Below are 23171 nucleotides of genomic sequence, written 5' to 3' on the forward strand. Positions count from 1 at the left end.
CCAATTCACTAAAATTTGATTTAAAATTCAACACTTACCGGTATCTTTTCCAGAAACCTCGGTAAATAGCAATTCAAAAAAGTATATGTTCTAAGCAACTTTATAATTTCAATATTATAAAGATCAGAATATTTTATCCAATTATTGAAAATAAGTAGCTTGTTAAAATTGTTGCAATTTCATAATTATGTTTATTTTATAGATATGATCGTAAGCTAGAAGCTGAGATAGCTAACTATAATCCATTTGGACGAGGCGGAGCTGGGGCTCCAATGACAGATCCAGACACTGGCAAACCTATAGGTAATAAGCTGGCTTAGATACCATAGAAATATAAGATGTGCTTAAAGCCTTATTTCTTGTTGTTATTATTTTTATTTGTATTTTGTTTATTCTCAGGTTGAAAAAGTTAATCTTTAAACAAACTACAGAATATATTGTTACTGGCAATAAATTGGCCAGCTTAAAATTTTATGAGATAGGAATATACATATACATGTATGGACTTCAAGTGCATTATTGATATTTATGTTTAGTATATATTTTATCTAATTCATTAAATTACTAATATTTGTAATTAGTTTGATATTTTTATGTGAATTTGTGATGGAAAGTATAGTGCAGTAGACAATTTAAAGTGTATAACAAAATTTTGTACTGAACATTTTTAATAAACCAACTTAAGTTCAAGATGAAAGAGTAAAACACGTCGTGAAAATTTAAAATACGATTTATTTGTTTGGTGTATTAATAATGATCCCTTTGGTTTTAGCTGATTTGCGATCATTGGTACGGGGAGGGAGAGGAGGACCTTACCAGTCACCCAGGGGTAATTACTCCTCCCCATCACATTCTCCTAGACCCCCATCACCCCGCGATGACAAGATTAAAACTCCACCCCCACAGAGTACCGCCTTCGGGGAGGCTACACATGCCCGAGGTGGACATGGTATATTTGGTCAACCAAAGGTAAAAATTTCTAGCATAATAGTTCGAGAGGAATCGTGTGATATGTACATTGGAGAATCATATTGTTGAATAACAAATGTCATAGCAAAAAGTTAAAATGAAATCATACTATATGACTACTTCCACATTTGGAAATAAAGGATAATTATATAAATAAGCCCTCTGTTAAAAAGAAAATTATGAACACTTTTCATGATGTTATGTCATGATATACTTTATTACCCAAAGCTTATTGCAATGTCTGTTTTAAACACAAGCCATTGATATTATGCACTGAATATTTTATTTTATTTTTGTTGCAAAATCATATTCCTTTTAGTAAATAGCGTCACACATGTTTAGGGATCGTATATCAGTGCTTTAACAATGCTTGTATTGTATGCTTGTGTAACTTTAGTATGTAGCTGTAGAATTAACACAAGAACACATTCTGTTTTACAGACAGAGGCCGAGAAAGATCAATCAGACAAATATAAGGATGATCTTCGGGAACAGGTGGGTACAATTTTAATGTTCTATTACTCATTTTAATATATTTTGTCATTTTTTGATGCTCCTTTTGTCAGGTTTAATGTTGCATTGACACAGTACAGGTCATTTGACAGTTTGATATTTTTATCTCCGCTATTCAAAGAATACAGAGAGCTATTGTACTCCTCAAGGTGTCTATGTCACCGTCAAACTTTTATTAAGTTTTTCAAGCAGGTTGGTATCTCCAAAACTACTGTAGGGAATGGGTTGAAATTTCACACATATTTGCGATCAATAAAGGAGGTCACTGTCCAAGGCTCATAACTCTAATATGTATTTTGATAGAATAACGGCCCTTTTTGAACTTAGAAAATTTTTAATTTTCCAGGTTCTTATCACTATAAAGCACTGATAATAGTCAAGCACACTGTCTTACTGACGGCTCTTGTTGTTTGAATTTTGTGTTGAAAGATAACCGCTCTGAACATTATTTACAGCTAGAGTTAACCTTTATGGAACCCAAGCAATGGCCTTTAGGTTTTTAAAAACCAGCTAGATGGCTTTCACACATTGATGACTTTTCTGATGTTTGAACCCACATAGTGAAAAGCAACTTAATCAACACATCAAGCTGACCTAACAAAACAAGCTCGTAAAAAAACATTATAATTTTGTTTATAATTCAAGTATGCTTCTTTTTAGCTTGACTATTCGAAGAAAATGAGAGCTATTGTAGTCGCCCCGGCGTCGGCGTCAGCGTCCGCGTCTGCGTTGGTTAAAGTTTTTTGTAAAGTCAAATATCTCAATTATTGCTTATTATCAAGGTCTTTTACTAAAAGCAGCTAGAAAGACAACGTGGACACGGTAAGCTCTTGATTGTTGAAATTCCAGTTATGAAATCTAAAAGATGTATATTTGATAATATAATTTAAAATTAAACAATAAAGTTTAAATTTAGTGCAGAAAGAATTCTGTTTCAACCATAAGTATAAGCTTGTCAAGCGGTTTAATTGAGTCTTTATGTATTTACTGTGATTATTTTAAAATTGGCATTTTTATTTGAAAATTTGAGGCCGTGAGCGATAAAAAAAAAAATCAAGTGGACAAAATAGATACAGAAGGTTAGAAGAACAAAGATGAAATTGTTTCAACATTGTTTTATGATTTTTTTAGGGCCCCGGGAAGAAGATTTTACAAATATTTTTTGTTGAGATCCCTTTTGGTGAAAAATCAGTGTTTGGAAGGTTTTTTAAAATTGGATGTTTTCATCTTTAGAATGGATTATATTTGTTTGTTTGTTAGTCAAGAACATGACCTTATTAGTTTCACAAGATTATTCTCTTTCGTCTTTACCAGAAAGTTTTTGGTGTAATTATAATTATAAAAGATACTGATGATGTATCAGCAAAAAATATGTGTAGACACTGATTATCAAGATAGAAATCAGTTTCCTGCTCTTCTGTAAGTACCAGCCTCCATGGCAGAACACTAACTACCTTTGGGACTTTAAAGATTTTGGTTGTTGGGAAAAAAAATGGAAACTGAATTTAGGTTAAGAAGTATTGCTCTCCAGAGGGCCTGCCCATTTACACAATATCTCTTGCTCCTTTGTCCATTTGTAGGCAATAATATCAAGTTAAACTCCAATTTAAACGTCAGCCTGCCATGCCACACTAATCTGTAGGGAAACTCTATTCTACTGAGTTGCTTTCAAAATTTGATTAATTTTTATTTAAAATTGTATAAAGTAACCATTAACAGTACTAAAGGTGAATGACACAGAAGCAGAAGTGTTTATACATAACCTGTACTCTTATTTTTTTTCAGACTCGAAGAAAGAATGAAGAACTTAAGAAACAAGCAGACGATAGAAAGAAAGAAACAGAAAGAAAACGTAGAGAAGCAGATGATGCTAAAATGAGAGATCAACAAGAACAGCTGGAAAGAGAAAGACATGAGAGAGAACAGGTAAAGTCACATGATTGTAAAATTACAGAATATCAATATTTCTGTGAAAAGTAGGTGTATGAAATATAGAGAAAAATAATGATTAAGAATGGTTAACTATTAGAATAACGTAGTGCAAAAAGAAATTTCTGTTAACCAGTCTGTATGGAATGCATTTGTTAAGAGGGGTTTATTGAGTCTTTTCTGTAGTTTTCTGTAGATCTACATCTGTACATAGCATTTTTATCTTGAAACCAAAAGTTTTGAGATCAGAAATTTATAAAATATAATAAATAAATTTCAAGTTCACATACATATATTCATTCAGTTAGAGAGATTTAAAGATAAATTTGTTTTGCAACATTTTTTTTCTGTTTGATTTTTTTTGAGTGCCCATCCATTTTATTTTACTAAATAAAATATGTATTGTAGGTCTTTTCTCAAAATCACTGTAGTTTGGAATTTTTGTGTGAATAAATTTAGGAATATTTTTTATTTTTGAATGAATGTTATAATTTGTTTAGTTTTGTTTTATATTTTTGTTATGATGTTTTGCAAGCATATGTTATTAGTTTGTAGTTACATAAATTGTATAATGCCACATAGGTGCATATTATGTTACAATAAAGTGGGGATATAATGCCTCATAGGTGCCCATTGCATAATAATCATGCGCTATATAGATACATATTGCATTTTAATTATGTGCCACATCAGTGGCTATTGTTTAATAATTTTATGGTGCATATTGCATTACTATTTTATGCCACATAGGTGCAGACTAGATCTAAGAAAATATTCTGTACTTTATGCAGATTTTTTTTAGTGCTTTTTGTGACTTGATTTATATGCCAATAAGGTCCTCTTGGCCCAATGGATAAGGTCACTGACTCTTGCCCCTCCCTTTGTAGGGGAGATCCCTTGTAGCTGAGGGGTTGACAGTAATGCTTGAGGCATAAGAATTGCAGTCACGGTTTATCCTTGCGTGATTGTAAGGGGCATCTTAATTGGTTCCAATTACTGGAGTCTTTGTATCTCTATGCTCCAGCAAGTAAGGTGGTTTTGATCCCTGGTGTTGCTTTGAAGTTTGTAGCAAAATCATCTTTCCTCTTTCGGAGTCATATGATTTATACTATGTTGGTGCTCTGTATAACCAAACAAACCAAATCAATTTGTGGGTTCGATTCCTGCGAGGGACTTTGGATTCTTTCATGTGAGGAAGCTATCCAGCTAACTTAAAGAAAGTCAGTGGTTCTTCTCAGTTGCCCATTTGTGGCTGAAATAGTGCACAGAATAGTACCTGATGTTTTCCTACGCCAGTAAAGCTGGAATGTTGCATTATGACCTGAACTGTGTTGGTGCGATGTAAAACCCAACCAAAAAAAAAAGAAAGTAGAAAAAAATGTTTTTTCTTCAAAACAGTAGGCCACCATTAAAATAATATTGTCACATTGAAAATGCTGGTACAGAAACTGCAGTCTTTGCTACCAAAATAAGGCTAGGTCAGCATGCACTTCCTTGCAGGCTGACCAGCTTCTGTATTGTTGGCAGACCAGTTTTCAAACTTTCGTCATGATGTTTGATGTTCCCTAAATTGATAATGAACTCTTCTGAAAATGGAAGCTGGGCAAGTCCATTAATGAAATGAGGTTGGGATTGGGTTTAATTTTTGGGTAACAGTATTGCATAGATATTGCATATGTAGTATTTTGATTTGCAGAGAGAAGCAGCCGATAGAGTTAAATCTCCTCCTGTTCCAGCCATGAAAGTAAAGGTAGACCAAATGTCTTGTTGCTATTGGTTACCCTCACTGTTCACTTGGGATGCTTTGGTCTTTTCTGTATTAACATGGCTTTAACTATATAACCATGCACTTTCTGCACTATGATGAAATTTTCACTTGTTTTACTAATACGATAATGACTCTTTGACTATTTAGAAAATATTATAACATATTAGGTTTTAGATTGTCATTGGACAAAATTATTAGCAGATTTTTTTTTAAAAACTTTGCCACATTTTACTAATGGGCGATGTTTTGATACCTCTTAATGGACTATTTTGAATTAAGATTGTCCATGCAAGGCAAGGTACTGTTTTATTAGTAAGACACTTCACAAATTTACAGTAATAATGAATGGCCAAGAAAATCAACAGTAAAACCTGTGCTGTATAGACCACATTATATGTGTTGTATGAAAGCATATTGAGGGCTTTGAATGTGATACATGTATTCTTAATCATATAACAATTTTGCAAAAGTAAATACATAAAAGTTAAACATTAAATAGTAGTGTTTCAATACATCTAAAGATTGCAATACATAGAAGTTTTGCTTTACTTCGGAACTTTCAAGTATGATGTAAAAATTGATATAGAGTAAGATATTTCATAAAGACAAGTTTAATGGCATACATACAGGTTTTACTGTACTTGTCATCATTTAATGATTAATACATTTTATAACGTTATAATGATTAGTTACAAATGATTCTCCAACTGTACATGTTGTATTATGTGTGTTGTCTTGTTTATTTTAAGGGTCATAAGTAATGCTGTTTTAACTGTATTGTTGTTGTTGTTATTATAATTAATGTTATTATTGTTATAATGATCATTATCATTGGTATAACATGTATATACAAAAGTTACAAATTAAATTGTCCGTCTGCTTAGCTCAAAGAAGCATTGTAGAGTAATCCAGAGATTGCTCTGGTTCTAATCCTTGGACCTTCTCCGTGACAAATGGTCTTTGACACTGAATCTGATGGTCATTTATCACTCACAGATGATTCAGGAATACTGTGGGATAATTAGTTGGTCACTTGTGGAGATAGACAAAATGCCTTTAAAAGCAATTAGAAATTTATCAGATCAGTTCATTTATCTAGGATTTGATACTTTTGGATATATTAATATTTATACATATAATCCAGAAGTCTTTACAGCTACCATTTACCCTCTGAATTTAATAGGCAAGGCATATTGACTCTTTCAAAGGCAATATTAAAGATAACCTAGCATTAGATCTTTTAACACTTGTACACATGTACAATAAACAGTTCCAAATTCAATGCAGGACATGTTTATAATACATGTACATGTATATAAATTCATCACAAGTTATCATTACTTTACTTATTTCATTTGAAAGTTTTATGTGTATTTAAGTGTCAATTTATATGTAACACTAACATGTCTTCTGTATTTTATGTCTAGTCTCTACTAGCATCTTTGTATATAACCAGAAATTTTCCTTGCATAGAAAATACAATAAAAATGATGAAAAAGGATCTTTTTCCAAATTTCATATATCACTGTTTTTGGAGAAAAAATATGATTTTTGAATTAACATTTAACAAAATAAAGAGTAATCCTTTTTCATACCTTTATGTTAATTGTTTTTCTGCTGTCTGTAAGTTTTGTGATTGTTGTGCGTAATATTTTTAGGTACTTTGCCCGTTAGTGCTCATTTAAATTTACCACCTTCATAACTGATACCAATTTTGCCATCTCCATTTCTTTATGTAATATAGATTTTGCCATCTTCATAGTTTTACATAAAAATGATTTTGAATAATGAATAATTATAAGAGACTTTATTACAGTTTGTATTATTGATTTGCCATCTTCATAATTTTATGTAACAAGAAATTTGCCATCCCAAATATGCTTTTTATCACACAGACTCAAAAATATGCAACATTTTTATGAGCACTGATGGATTTACTACCTTATGCCATATGGGTTATGTTTTTAATGCATATGTGTAATGTGTTTGTGTAGTATATCATTGTCATGTGTAATGTACTCAATGTTATATATATGTTCCTACAGCATTGGCATCCCAATGAACACAATTTTTACACGATTTATCAGGTAATGGTACAGTAACACTGCATGGTGTACCCTCATTATTATCTAGGTTATATGGCAGCAACGTACTTTTGTTATATAAATGTGGACAAGTATAAAAGTACTCTTTTTTAAGGAAGTTAAAAAAACTCTCACATTTTAGTGCTTCATATTTGGGTAGTTCCAAATTTGAAGGTTTTTCTTTACAAATAAAAAAGTATTGTAATAAGACATTATTGGAGTCAGTATCTTTTGTTAATCATGATTTTTGTTGAAACAGTAAAAAACTCTACTTTATTTATTGTCAAACTGTCTTAGGCAGTCTCTGTGGGTAAAGATGACTTGTTTTAAAAGTTTGAATTGAATGATCTTTTGAAATATCAGAATTAGAAATGTATCTTTTAGTTGTTATGTACAGGTTGGCTGCTTAAATGAGATGGTCTTTATCTTAAAGAATGTACCTGTGATACTTGTCCACATGTAGAATATGTAAATGCTTACATGCTTGAACTAAATAAAGATACAACCCTTACAATTTATATTCATCAAAACTATAATTATGGTTATATGATTTAGTAATATAATATATTTAGCTCATATATATACGACAGTCTTAAATCTTTATTACTTAGATAGAATAAAGTCCATGCACATCAAAGTGTCTAAGCACTTGATTTAATATCTAGATTGACTTTTTCACATAATGATCATGTATGATGTATTTAATAATGTATTTCACAATTTGTGCACATTTAGAATTGCATTTATAATTACATATATTCATGCATAAATCTTGTAAAATTTATACACACATGATTGCTAAAAATAACTATATATGAGCTGCGTCATGACAAAACCATCATAATGCGTTTGCGACCACCCATGGATCCAGACCAGCCTGCGCATCCGCGCAGTCTGATCAGGATCCATGCTGTTCGCTTACAAACCCTATAACAAGTAGAGAATCTAATAGCGAAAGCATGGATCCTGATCAGACTGCGTGGACGTGCAGGCTGGTCTGGATCCATGCTTGTCGCAAACGCATTATGTTGGTTTTGTCATGGCACGGCTTATATATGTTTCACATTATAATTGCTTTCTATAGTGCTAACCATTACTAACTGTATCACACTTCAGACCAATGATGACCGCGGCAATTCCCCGCCACTGCCTGCCCAACGCAGGGGCCGTGATTCGGCCGCCTCAAATAGATCTCAGAGATCGCAGAGATCACAAAGATCCCAGAGGGGCGAGGTAGTATAAATTATTTCATTTTGTTGAAAATTGGAAGGAAAAAAAACAGTTTGCCAACAGAGAAATTGGCAATTAGTAGTTAATCCAGGGAGATCTTACCAAAATTTGTGTTAAATTGGCCCTGAAATCAAACAAACAAACATTTAGCATGACAATAAAGCTTCTGTATATCATAGAGTAAAATGCAGCAATCTGTAGAACGGAAAAGCTTGTCACAACAATGTTTATAGTATTGAATGTCATTTTACCTGAATTACAACTATATTGTGACTATCTTTTCATCCATAGTATTATTAATTAATAGTTTTATGTATACTCGTATATTTAATGTGTGTTATCTTTAGGTATTTTAAATTTGATGTTAAGTTTTGATTATATTTCATGATATTAAAAGATGAAATTTTATCTTTCAAAATTATATTGTTGGAAATGCTATTTTAAGATTTTTATATTCCATATTCAAATACATGTATAGTTATTTTGTTAATATTAATCATGCATTGGAATGGTTATAAGATATAGCTTTGAGTTCTTGAGAAGCAATAAGTCTATACAGATATCTATGAATTGTCAACGTTTAATATTATTTTGACAGATTCTTTTATTCCAAATATTATGAAATAATTAATTATTTGTATTTGTATTTTTGCTGAGGCTATACTGTTTATATGGAATACCAGTAATTGTAAAATTTGACAATTTGTTAATTGAATGAGACATTATGCACCAATGTTATTTTAAGTGAGTTAACTGAGAAAGATATCAGAGATGTAAACTATATAAAAGTTATTAAATATTACAGCAATCCCCGGCACCAGGGCCTTCACAGACCAGGCCAAATAGTAAGTATTGAGTTCTTGATGGAAATCTACAATATTTATATAAAATCAAGAATTTTGCAAATGTCTTTTGACTCTTATGTTCAAAATGTTATTTTTTCAACAATATACTTTTGTTAAATATGCAAAAGAAAATAAGTGGAGCAGTTGCCAAGTGGTTAATATTTCTGCCTCTTAACCTAGGGATTGAGCCCTTCTTCGGTCATGACCATGTTTCTTCATATGACACTAGTACTAGTTAGTTATAGGAAGACGACTCGATAATGATTAATATAAGTTGCCAAAAAGTGTTTAGTAATCTAGCTTATATAAATGTCAACTAAAAACATTAAAGTCTGAAGAAGAAATAAACATGGTTCAGTCAATAATCTGAATTGATGTCATTGGCCTGTGAAAATTTATTTGACATTGAATAAAGATCATAAGAATAATTAAAAATGTGACTGAATTATTTGTTATGGTCAATATGAGTTAAACTATAAATTGTTCCTGGTCCTGGTAATACAAATATGACATCACAAAAATTTGACTGCGTGAAATGTTTTACAGTTTGCAAAATCACTTTTGGAGAAATTTTATCTATTTATTTCGGAAATTTACATAAAGTTCATAGAACCTTCTTATGCCACAAATTTATGTATGTGTATATAAAACAAATAAATTTTCAGGTTCTGATGTACTGACTCAGTTAGCATCTATGAGAAAGCAGTTGCAGAATGAGAGAAAGAGGGTGGAAAATGCCTTAGAACATAGCAAAGTATTAAATACTTAAATTATATAATTTCGGTAACATATTTTAATGTAAGAAAGAAATGCTATGTACAAGTTTTATTTCCAATGCTTATGGGTTTTTGTATTTACATTTTAGCAAAAGTATCTTACAAGAAAGACTCAAAAGTCATATGCTGGTCTTAAATTTATTGCTCACCATTGCTGATTCACTCATACTTTTAGGGAGAAGTTATGTGTGTATGCTATCTTGTCAGGCACTTGTTGATAGATTGGTAATCATTTGTTACTTAAAGCAGCACGCCTCCAGATTCATGCTAATTTTTATGAAAATTTGAAAATGTATTTAACAGTTTGATATTGTGAAGTTACCAAAAGAATGCAATTTACACATTATCAATGGCACTTACAGCCCTTGTAAATTACCATAAAGAGGTCAAAATATGCAGAAATAGCCCTTACTGCATAAGTAACGCGGTAGAAATATAGTTATAAATACTGAAAAATTTGTCATTAATCGCACATAACATGTAAATTATTACTAGAATTTTGAATTGTTATACTTATCCTAAAATCTTAGTACATTTTTCTCAGTTTTGATTTTATCGAAATATTTTTGCTCATCAGAAAGCTGTTTAGATGAGTTAATGTATACGTATACGGCCAGTCGCCGAGAGATGACCAAAAATATATTAAAATCATTATGAACTTCAAACAAACAAAATATGCATGATCATAACTGTTCATATCCATTATTTTAACTGTTAATATGCATTATGTCATGTGTTTATTTCAGAATGAGCCGGATGTGTTTGATCCAAGGACTGTACAGAGACCTGCTCCGTTAGTTCAATTATTATTATTTGTTTTATAATTACCATTATACCATTTCATAATTATCCTAATTAACAATGTTGGTATATTACTTACTGCTCTCAGACATCTAAAAGGTAAGGCTGTATGGAAATTCACTTTCCCGACAGATAAAATTATATTCAGTTGTGAATTTCCTCTGAATTTCAACTGGCATTTCACATGGCCTGTTTATTTTCTGTTTCATTCTCTCTTAAAGTAAGATTATTTTAGACTCTTCAGATGATTTTAAGTTTGTCTTCACTTTATCCTCATTCTTGTCTTCATTCTTGTCTTCACATTTGTCTTCACTTTATTTTCACTTTTATCCTCTCTTTTGTCTTCACTTTATCCTCACTTTTGTCTTCACTTTATCCTCACTCTTTTCTTCATTCTTGTCTTCACTTTTATCTTCACTTTTATTCTTGTATTCACATATTTCCACTTTTATCTTCAATTTATCTTTAAAAATTTATTCTTCATTGTCAGCTGGAGAACTGATTATATTACACTGATCGATAATATGCCAGTTCAAGGGTTGACAATATCTTCTTTCAACAAGATACATGTAGATGTGCATTATTTATTTTATTACTCATCAAAATTATATTAACAGGGTGATATAAGAAATATCTCGGAGATTATTCTCTCATGAAGACAGTTTTCTATCGGTACACATTTGTATGACTGGTATTTCATTGGAGAATAAATTGAGGTTTAAAAAAGAATAAATACATTATGGTTATATTGCATTAAAATAAACAATGTCTTAAGGTAAAATAGCTGACTTGATTTTATATCTTCAACAGTTTTATTTGGACTGATGTTGTTGACAGGTAAAATGTTTATAAAAGGTTAAGTCAGGTTGATTCTTTAATGTTTGTTTGGCAATTGTTCTTGGTTTTTATAACCAGATTTGTGACTTCTGGCCATTTGAAACAAGGGATAGAGTTGTGTTCAGTAAACTGTTGTTTGGTTAAAGTTAAAACATTTTTTATGGTGGATGTTTAACCATATAGTGAAAACTTGGAACTGGAAAACATTTTTAACAGTTGCACTCTAAAGAAATGGAGGGTAAATGATATAATTGTTCAATGTTGAACTTTTTATTTTATTTTTTTGGGGGGGGGGGCAGAAGGGGGAGGGTGTTGAAGGTTAACATCATACACTTTATCATGTTTTTAGCTCACCTGTCACAAAGTGACAGGGTGAGCTTTTGTGATCACTTTTCTGCCGGCGTCCGTCCATCGTCCGTCCGTCCGTCGTCAGTAAACTTTTACTTTAAATGACATCTTCTCATAAACCACTAAGCCAATTTCAACCAAACTTCACAGGAATGTTCCTATGGTGGTCACCTTTGAAAATTGTTCAAAGAATTTAATTCCATGCAGAACTCTGGTTGCCATGGCAACCAAAAGAAAAAACTTTAAATATCTTCTTCTAAAAAACCCAAAGAGCTAGAGCTTAGATATTTGGCATGAAACATCTTCTAGTGAGTGTCTACCAAGTTTGTTCAAATAAAAGCCCTGGGGTCAAAATTGGCCCCGCCCCAGGGGGTCATTGATTTTCCCTATATGCATATAGTAAAAACTTAAAAAAATCTTCTTTTAAAGAACCCAAAGATCTAGAGCTAAGATATTTAGCATGAAACTTCCTCTAATGAGTGTCTACCAAGTTTGTTCAAATAAAAGCCCTGGGGTCAAAATTGGCCCCGCCCCAGGGGGTCATTCATTTTCCCTATATGCATATATAGTAAAAACTTAAAAAATTCTCTTTTAAAGAACCAAAAGAGCTAGAGCTAAGATATTTAGCATGAAACATGTTCTAATGGATGTCTACCAAGTTTGTTCAAATAAAAGCCCTGGGGTCAAAATTGGCCCCGCCCCGGGGGTCATTGATTTTCCTTATATGTGTATAGCAAAAACTTAAAAAGTCTTCTTTGAAAATAAAACAAATAGCTAGAGTTTAGATACTAAGCATGAAACATCTTCTAGTGAGTGTCTACCAAGTTTGTTCTTATAAAAGCCCTGGGGTTATAATTGGTCCCGCCTCAGGGGGTCATTGATTTTCTTTATATGTGTATAACAAAAACTTAAAAAGTCTTCTTTAAAAAAACTCAAATAGCTAGAGTTTAGATATTAAGCATGAAGCATCTTCTAGTGAGTGTCTACAAAAATTGTTCAAATGAAAGCCCTTGGGTCAAAATTGGCCCCGCCCCGGGGGACATTGATTTTCCTTATATGTGTATAGCAAAAACTTAAAAATCTTCTTTGAAAAAACCCGAATAGCTAGAGTTTAGATGTTAAGCATGAAACATTTTCTAGTAAGTGCCTACAAAGATTGTTCAAATAAAAGCCCTTGTGTCAAAACTGGCCCTGCCCCAGCTGTGTCATTGTTTTTAAATATATGTGTAAAGAAAAAACTTGACCAGCTAGACCTTAGATGTTTAGCATGAAACATCTTCTAATGGGTGTCTACCAAGTTTGTTCAAATAAAAGCCCTGGGATTTAAACTGGCCTCGCTCCGGGGGCCTATATACAGGTGAGCGATTTCAGGGCCATCATGGCCCTCTTGTTTTGTTATTGTTGTTTATTGTTTTTTTCTATTGATAATGTACCTAGTAAAACAAATTATTACAACTAAACAATATTTTGGTGTTTATCTTTTCCTACATTAGGACAACAACAGAAATCATTGAAAGGTAAAATTCTATTAAACCAGTCGATGTGTATTATCATTTATTTTCAACCCAATTTAATGTTTAATGCAATGGCTAGATGATAAACAATGGCTAGCTTTAATTGTGCATGTTATAAACATTAACTTTGATCATAATCTTACATGTACATATACAGTACTGTTGTGAATGTCCACACAATTACATGTACACAATATACATGTTATTTGAATTATATATGATATATAAATTCACATACCATTACATGTTTTATATACAATAAAACATGCAGTTACAAATGAGTGTAAATACATTCTTCATACATACTAAAGTACATGCAATACAAATACAATGTACAATGAATGTACATTCAATAATTATACATAATTTTATGTTTACAATTACAGTGTGTGTACATACAATGGTTATACATGTGGTTACAATTGCAGCTAGTGTACAAATGGTTATAACAATAATATTTGTAGTTAAAATGTTTTAAACAATGATTGTACATAAATAACATATGCAACTATGAACATGTTGATACCGTACAGATTTAAACAAACAGAATTACAAAAAGAGTAAATTGTGCATGTAATGATTATGCATACAATTACATGTTACTTTATTGTTATACAAAATACATACACTAAATGATTATATGCAAATATACATGTAATAAAACATACAGGAACTGTACATGAAATAACATATACATGTACAATAAATGTACACACAATGATCACACATACATTAGAACATATAGCCAAAATTTATCAATATTTAATTTTCATTTATTTGTTTGGCATGCATTATTCTTTTTATGCCCCCACAGAGTGGGAGCATATAGTGTTGCACTTGTCCGTCCGAGTGTCCGTCCGTACGTCCGTCCGTCCGTACATCCCGAAATCTTGTGAACGCAACTCCTCTTAAACCAGATGGCAGATTTTGCTTAAACTTCCAGGGATGATCAACCTTAATGTGTAGATGGTAGTAAAGGAAGGAATTTTTGCTGCGATCAAATTTAACAGAATTATGGCCCTTTGTTGATTTTTTCACCATAGACCATATAGAAATTTTGTGAACGCAACTCCTCTTAAACCGGATGGCAGATTTTGCTTAAACTTCCAGGGATGATCAACCTTAATGTGTAGATGGTAGTAAAGGAAGGAATTTTTGCTGCGACCAAATTTAACAGAATTATGGCCCTTTGTTGATTTTTTCACTATATACCATATAGAAATTTTGTGAACGCAACTCCTCTTAAACCGGATGGCAGATTTTGCTTAAACTTTCAGGGATGATCAACCTTAATGTGTAGATGGTAGTAAAGGAAGGAATTTTTGCTGCGACCAAATTTAACTAAATTATGGCCCTTTGTTGATTTTTTCACTATATACCATATAGAAATTTTGTGAACGCAACTCCTCTTAAACCGGATGGCAGATTTTGCTTAAACTTCCAGGGATGAACAACCTGAATGTGTAGATAATAGTAAAGGAAGGAATTTCTGCTGCGACCAAATTTAACAGAATTATGGCCCTTTATTGATTTTTTCACTATATACCATATATAAATTGTCAGTGGGGGCATCCGTGTCCTTTGGACACAGTTCTAGTTTTTTATAAAATTGAATTATTTTATCATCTTTATTACCAGGTATTTAATATTTTAAGCATTCATATCTTGCATGGTCATACATCTTTAACTTCCATTGTGCATCTAAAAATATCTACATAATATATACATTTGTCACAGGTCCTTTCATCCATATTGTAATTTTAATGTCCAGATATAACTGAAACTTCACAAAAAAGATCAGTAAGAGCCATAATTTTGAGCATAATTTTGTAAGAGTTCTATTTTTTTATATAGGTTAATTAATAAAACTAAAAGGTCTGAAAACTACCTGCTATAATTGAAGGTTTTTCTTTAAAATTTAATTTAAAGGCTAAAATCAGTTTGTTTTAAAAACCTTTGTAAGGGGAAAAATGTTTTAATTTTCAAAAACAATGCAGACCTGTCTACACCAACAACAAGGGGCACATGTTATTGCTTAAATGTAATCATTGGGGAATCTGTCTTATCCCAATTTCCAGCTTTCGCATAAGAAAAGATTTTTCAAATACCCCTTTTTTAAACGAAAAAACCAAAAACATTGTAAAAAATTTTTTTTTTTCAAATTCAAAAATAAGTTAAAAAAAAGTCACAATTTTTTTTTTTTGTTTTTAAAAACATTAGTCGTTTTGTTCAAATTTTTTTGATTAGTAGTTTTAGAAACATTTTTTAGTTAATGAGCTCATTGGTTTTTTAACAAAATTTAATACCTTCGACAGAAAACAAAAAGTATATGAATAAATTTTGTTCAGCATGATTTTAATTGATAATTTAGACTGTTAAAAAAAGGGTTTCCCTTTTAAAATAAGAAATAAAGTAATAACATTCAGCAGTCTCCCCAGGCTTTTTACTCTGGTATACTTTTAAATGTCATTTTTTTTTTAATACCCCTTAAAACTGAAAGGACAATTTAAAAGAAAAATTTTAACCCAAGTTCAACATAAAAAAATTTTAGCAAAAAAAAGGGGTTAAACTTAAAAAAAACTCCTAAAAAATCCCAACAAGAAAGGGGGACGTTTATTTTATACAAGGTTTGGGAAATTTTGGACTTTAATGGAAAAATTTTCATGTCTATTGCTTTATGGATACCCCACGGTTCAGAGGTCACATTTTATGTATAACATGCATGTATTTAATAACAATGACAAGCACATGACAATGTATGATATAATCATAAATAAATAAATAACTGGTCATGTTTACCTATAACTTACATGTAAATCTAAATAGACTGAAAGAAACTATGGAAAATATAATTAGAAAACATTTTGTCACCTTAGTGCAATAACAGGTTAAGTCCTTCTTAATTTAATAGGACTTAACCAGTTATTGCATGAAGGTGACAATTTTACTAGACTAGGTTACAGAAAAACCCATTAAACTTATTGGTGTTTAATGCACAACTTTAAAATATTTTTTTACAATATTTGCAGGAACAAGTTAATATTTGAGAATGCTGTCAATAAGAATGCCTCACTGCCGCCACCTAGAGCTCAAACCACGGACATGGCAAACGCTAGAAATATACAGCAGTTTAATGAACTCAAAAACAAAGGTAATGTCACCATGTGCCAGAGTCTGGTTGTTTCTTCAGAAATAAGATGTTTGTTTTAAATATTGTTTTAGTCTTTAGGAAGATTTTTATGAAAAGGGAAGAGTGGAAATTTTCGGCTTAAGGAAGATGTGAAGTTTCAGTTTTATATTTATGCATGTTCTCCATGAAAATGTTGTAAACACAGAAATAATCTAGATTTTCTTTCTATTTTGACCGTACATAGAAAAAGAATGACTTAAAGAGTTTTCACTGTTTTTTTTTCATTTCTGTTTTTGTTTGTTTGGAAGTTCTATTGGAATGCCACTTTAATATTATTTTCAGTTATTAGTTTGTAGTTTTATGATTTTGTGTGGCTAGACCCTACTTTTCCTTTCCTCTTAATTATCTGTAGCTGGTACCGATTCCCGGCGTCAGTTCCGTAGCATGTTCCCAGAAGCCCCGGTAACCAACACGACTCTCGAGACACAACAGGATGCCATGTTACGACATCAAGAGGAACAACTCCGCAATCTTCGAGAAAGAAGTAGGTCAAAATATACACTGTCAATGTAGACAGTCACAGTATTTTATATATAATTGTTTATACATGTAATTTATTTAAATCACAATAGTAAAAGTATAATATTGGTATGATTTAGTAAATACATTCCCTAAAGTATCTTAAACAGATTGATTCAGAATACCTTTCCTACTCATTAAACCATGAATATTTTTACATTCTTGGTCATATTTAGCTTACAATAAGAAAGTCTGAATTAACATGACGTTCTTTCTACGTTATTTGAAATCGTAAAGGTATTCTGCACAAAGATTTTAAGAAATTAAGTTTTTAGTTCTAATTTTAGAATATTAATATTAAATATGTTGGAGGGGGGTGTAAGATTTTGATTGTAATCAGTTAATAATCTTATCATAGCACAAAAATTACCAATTTTTTTATTGTAAAAATTACCAATTTTTTTTGTTGGTATTTTTTGTTTAGTTTGTAGATCTAGTAAGACTATCATTATGAACTTTGACAGTAAGACATTAATTTGGTCTTACGTTTTATAAGGTTCTAAAAGTATTGAGTAAATTTTTTGTATATGTCTTGATTCCAATGAAGTAATTTTCATTATATTTGTTACATTCAGGCAATCGTCCGTCAAGCGCACCTTTGAACCTCAATAGTACGTTGTAGACTTGTGTTTTTGTAATCTAGCGAAATAATTCCACAAAAAGAATCAATACACGTTTTAGAAAAGCTTTCACAAGTCATTCAATATTCATTTACAAGACTAACAAACTTGATGCAATTGGAGGCATCCCATATCTTTGGATTATTTTAGTTTGAAGATATTTACCCTGTAGCTATTTTCTGTCTTTCTATCATTTCACCTACTCTTGTAGCATTTTTGTGACCATACGCAGAGTTTATTTTCCTGACTGAGATTTTTGTAGTTATGAAGTAGGAATGGCATTGAGTAATGAATGCTTTGAAAATTTCTTAGGGAATTCAAAGTTTCTCAACACAATAGTGACAATGTAACAAATTTTTCTTTCTTTTAGGAATATGTTGCTATCATTTGGGTAATGAAGTAGTGATATTTATTAAGCTTATGCTTAAAAGAAAAAAAAATTGGGTCTGTTAAATAGTTCAAATAAGCTTTAATAAAATAAAGCTTAAATCGCTTGGTTTAAAGAAATTGATTTGGTCTGTTAACTAAAAGATAGATCAAATAATTATAACATAATAGGAATAGCATGTGCAATGCTATATTTTATTCTCGCCGGCCACTTCATATCCTAGCTAGTGTAAAATTATATTTCAGCTAAACAATGCTTATGACATCATTCTGACAAATTATCTTAAATTGTTAGGTAATTAAACAAGCAATATTATTTTCTTTTGCGTAGTAAATGAGGAAAAAAGGGAGAAAACTCAGAACAGCATATTCAGCGGTAAGGTTGATACGCACAATGTGTTACTTGTTGGATTTTTGGGATAACCTTAAATTTTCATTGAAATTGAATTTGTTGGCATTTTCCAGAAACAGTTATGGTTCTGACTACATGTATTTACTTTAGATTGAATATTTTTGAACCTGAAAAATTCTGTAATGTTCCCTTTGAAAAAATTACAGTCAAAAACATTACAGGTGCAGAAAAATTCATAAAAAATACATAATATTTTTACTGATATGTAAATAATGTATAAATATAGAAAGTATATTGTGATTACTAAGACTAGAAAAAGTTTCTTGTTAAATGGTTTAAACATTTTATAAAGATAATAAAAGTTGTCTGATAGAAAACAGACACTTGGTTTTTTTCAAAGTTTCGATTTTTACATGATAAATATTTTTGATAAATTATTTAAAACTCAAGTGTGTTATATGAGCTGCGTCATGACAAAACCAACATAATGGGTTTGCGACTAACATGGATCCAGACCAGCCTGTGCATCCGCGCAGTCTGATATCCATGCTGTTCGCTATCAGTTTCTCTACTTGTTATAGGGTTTGTTAGCGAACAGCATGGATCCTGATCAGACTGCGCGGATGCGTAGGCTGGTCTGGAACCATGCTGGTCGCAAACCCATTATGTTGGTTTTGTCATGACACGGCTCATATATTATTAGTTATAAAGATCGTTGACAGGTTATATGGCCTTATATAAACGGCTATTTATATTGCCAACAGCCGTTTATATACGGCCATATAACCTGTCAACAATCTTTATAACGAATTTATAATACAGCAAGCATCATTTTTAGAGAAAAAAGTAAATATTTCTTCATGAATCAGCAACAGCCGTGTATATAAAACTATATAAACGTCACGATTATCCAATGAAAAGCGACGTTACAAACGTGCAGTATTATAAGTTCATAACGCCCAAGTTTCTTGTGCGTTTTATAAAAAAAAGTGTAAATATAAACTGTACGTAAAAGCGCCTTGCAATACAAACCATATCTTTCTGTCCAAGATTTAAATTTGTCAATATATCAAATATAACATTAATATAGAATGCATGATATTTTATTATTTTCTGTTGTTTAAATGGTATATATTTTATTATGGTAATAGATGACAGTTATGACCCAAAAATCCCATATATTGTTGGAGGTTTGTTCTCACACACTAAGTCACTTTTGGATGAAACTTCCATGCACCATGTGATTTCATAGTTTATAGTTCATGGGACAAGTTTTACAATGGTCTGGGTGGAAAATGTGTTCACTACATGATATAATTGTTTACTGAAGGGATATCTAGAAGTTTATTGGGTGCACATTAGGGGCTATTAAAAATATCAGCAAAAAAGTTTTTTAAAGGTTACATAACATAGTTAATTTTAGAATAGTAGATGTTAATCTGTGATTAATTGGAGTTAAAGAGTAAATTAATTTGACTGACAGTAGTAATGGTAAAATGTGCACAATGAAAGAGGAGTCTTTCAACTTAAAATGTTGTGAAAACCATTGTGACAATGCTAAGCATTGTTATTTGTGTATGTGAAATATGGGGATTTGGTTCAAAAATGGGGGAAAGACTAACAAGGAAATGAAATGTTAGCCCATTCAAATGTATTTTTTAAAGTAAATGAATGCACCCTTTTGTCTTATTCATTTGTCATTATATGTTATGCACATCTTTAATTTGATGCATTTAAGATCACAATGTCATGTAATGCAGAAAATGTATTAAACTATGTTTGTTATTTGTTGTCCATAATATGTGTGAATACATGTTTATCAATATGTAAAAAATACACATATGTAAATAGAAAATCATGAATGAATCCTTCAAATGTTGGAAAATATACATTTTTCATCAGATAGACATTTGATAATTCTTGAATATTAGTAACTTTAATGGCAAATAGAAATTTCATAAACAATTCTGTGTACTTGACTTTGTTGAAGTTGTGTTGTTTTGATGTAAGTAATGTAATAATGTCCTGAGTGTCATTAAAGATTTCCCAAAACAATAGCAGATGCTTGCAAGGATAAAAGCAAGTGGAAGTAACTCCATTTTTATGCATTGTCTTTTACCTGAACCTGACATATATACAACATGTATATCAAATATATAGCCAATGCACACATTGCACTGGATTTCTTTGTGCTTATTTTATTGCACACTGCTCTACTCTTGTATACAGCTGATTATAATTTGTTGGTTTTGCAGACATTTTTGGAATTGAGTTGGGTTTTATGTTGGAATTGTTTAATTTATTATTTTAATTTTTTTTTAATTTGAACAAAAATTTCCAAAGAAATATTTTTCATTTTATATCACTCTTCTTTTAACTTTTATTTGTAGTTTTTATTTGAAATAATGTATTTTTTGTTTCCAATTCCTTTCAAAACAAAACAAGGAGAGGGTTTAATTTGATAAATTTAAAGTGTCAAATAAAAATGATAAATGGGGAAGGTAAGGAATGTGGAAATTGACATTATAATTATTGCACCATATAACTTTATTTGCATATCATTTTACCACTTAGCTTTATTTTTAGGGTCACACATTAGTTAGTATTTGGATTTTATAACTAGAATCAGCTGTGTACAATATACACTAACCATGCACACTTCTTGTTTATAACAGATCCATACGATCCCTCACCGTCAGGCCTGAGTTTCGGTCCGGGTAGACGAGGCAACATCAGTGCTAGGTCACAATTAGAGTCAAACAGTGCATTTATAGGTTTGTCTACATGTGTAGTGTGTTACCTCCCCTTTTATATCTGAGTGTGTTGTTGCTGTGTTTTGTTACCTCCCTTTGTATGCAGTCTGTTTTCTGTCTTTGTGTCATTCACTGTGTGTGTGTGTGTGTGTGTGTGTGTTTGTGACTTCTGTTTAACTAACATGGTGGTGGAGTTAGAAAAATGGGATTACAAGTAGGTTTTAAGTATCTTGATTCATTATTGAATAAGTAGTCACTTTTAAATGAAAGCTATGAAATTTGCTTTTTTTTGTGTGACTTTATGTTTTAACAAATTCAAAAAATGACCCAAAAATTCATTTCCAACAAAGTAAAAATTGCTACTTAAAATAAAACACAACTCTTTCAATATTAACTCCCTCACTGTTGTGAGTACAAATCCCGACAGGGACCGTGGATTTTTTAATATTTACAGTTAACTTGCGAAACGTCAGTGGTTTTACTCTGGTGCCAATTTATACCCGAAATAATCCACGGAGGGGTATCTGAGGTCTTCCTCCACCAGTAAAAGTAGAAAGTTGCCAAATGACCTATACTGTGTTGATGGGATGTAAAACCCAACCAAAAAAAAAACAACAACAAAAAACTCTTAACACTGCTTTGAATTTTAAACAGGATTTCATTATCAAAATATTAAAATCGAGCTACCAGCAGTACTGTTCAAACTGCACTGAAATGCAGGCTGGTCTGGCTATATGCTGATGTCAAAGCCTGACTCATTTTCAGCTCCAGCATATTTGATATTGAAATCACAGTAATTACCAAATATGTTGTTATTATTTCAAAATTGAATCTTTTTTAGAAAACAAACATTTTTGTAATTTTAACCCCAGTTATATGAATTATGCTGTTATGTTTTACAACACCCATTATATTTTGCAATTTATTTTTGTTTTCTCACTTTTCGTAATGTAAAAAGTTTTCAGTTTCTTTTATTATAGTAGTTAGTATTATATTTTCTAGTATTATATTTTCTAGTCTAATTGCATTATAGATATTGACAGTGAATTGTTTAGAGTTATAGAACAATTCTATATTTACATGACAAATGTTTTAATGATTTTTAATAATTGCAAAAACCCCAGTTATAAAACCCTGTTTTTAAGGTCCCGGTTATATGTAAAAAGCTTTGCTTCCCTAGAACGTTTATTTTAATTGGGTTTATAGGGAAAAATTAATATTTATGTTTTGAAACCTCAAAGAAAAATTCACCCGTTTTTAAGGGGAAGCTGTTTTAATCCTTAAACCCTGCTAAATTTTCTTAAAAGGACCTGTCCATCTTTCAATCGGGGCAAAACCATTTATCAAATTAGGGAAATTTCCAAAATACATAGTGACTGAATAGCAAACAGAGTAGATCTTGATCGGCTGATCTTGGTCTGCACTGGTTGTATGAATAAAATTAGTTGCTTCCAACATGCTTAGTTATTGAATTAAATTAAAATTAGAATTGTAAATTTATCTGGAAGTGTGCTTCATGTGTCATTTGTATTTATGTTTTTAAATGCTATAAACTGATAATTTGACTAAATAACTAAGTTATGATAGTCTTGAACTCATAATTTCTGAAAAGGAAAAACGTTTTGATGCAACTATGTTTAATTTGCATGTTTGCCCAATTTGTTTTTGTATGCACAAATTTATTTAGTCACTTTAGGCCATTTTGCACAATGTTAATATATGGAATATTGAGATAT

The 23171-nt window shown here is 31.2% G+C and overlaps 1 protein-coding gene across 1 annotated transcript in view; it reads left to right on the top strand.

Moving 5' to 3' along the window:
• Positions 1–23171, top strand: part of LOC132725885 (uncharacterized) — a gene marked incomplete at both ends in the record, with an annotated part of 87250 nt that overhangs the window by 58081 nt on the left and 5998 nt on the right. The window contains 14 exon segments of the mRNA XM_060711078.1: positions 203–303; positions 773–969; positions 1411–1464; positions 3268–3408; positions 5108–5161; positions 8380–8496; positions 9299–9338; positions 10004–10092; positions 10861–10907; positions 16644–16765; positions 17157–17288; positions 18662–18706; positions 19834–19872; positions 21358–21456. Of these exon segments, the coding sequence (XP_060567061.1) occupies positions 203–303; positions 773–969; positions 1411–1464; positions 3268–3408; positions 5108–5161; positions 8380–8496; positions 9299–9338; positions 10004–10092; positions 10861–10907; positions 16644–16765; positions 17157–17288; positions 18662–18706; positions 19834–19872; positions 21358–21456 (1277 nt within the window).

Source organism: Ruditapes philippinarum, unplaced genomic scaffold (genome assembly GCF_026571515.1).
Source record: "Ruditapes philippinarum isolate M1 unplaced genomic scaffold, ASM2657151v2 ctg6368_1_1_1_1, whole genome shotgun sequence".
Lineage (NCBI taxonomy): Eukaryota > Metazoa > Mollusca > Bivalvia > Venerida > Veneridae > Ruditapes > Ruditapes philippinarum.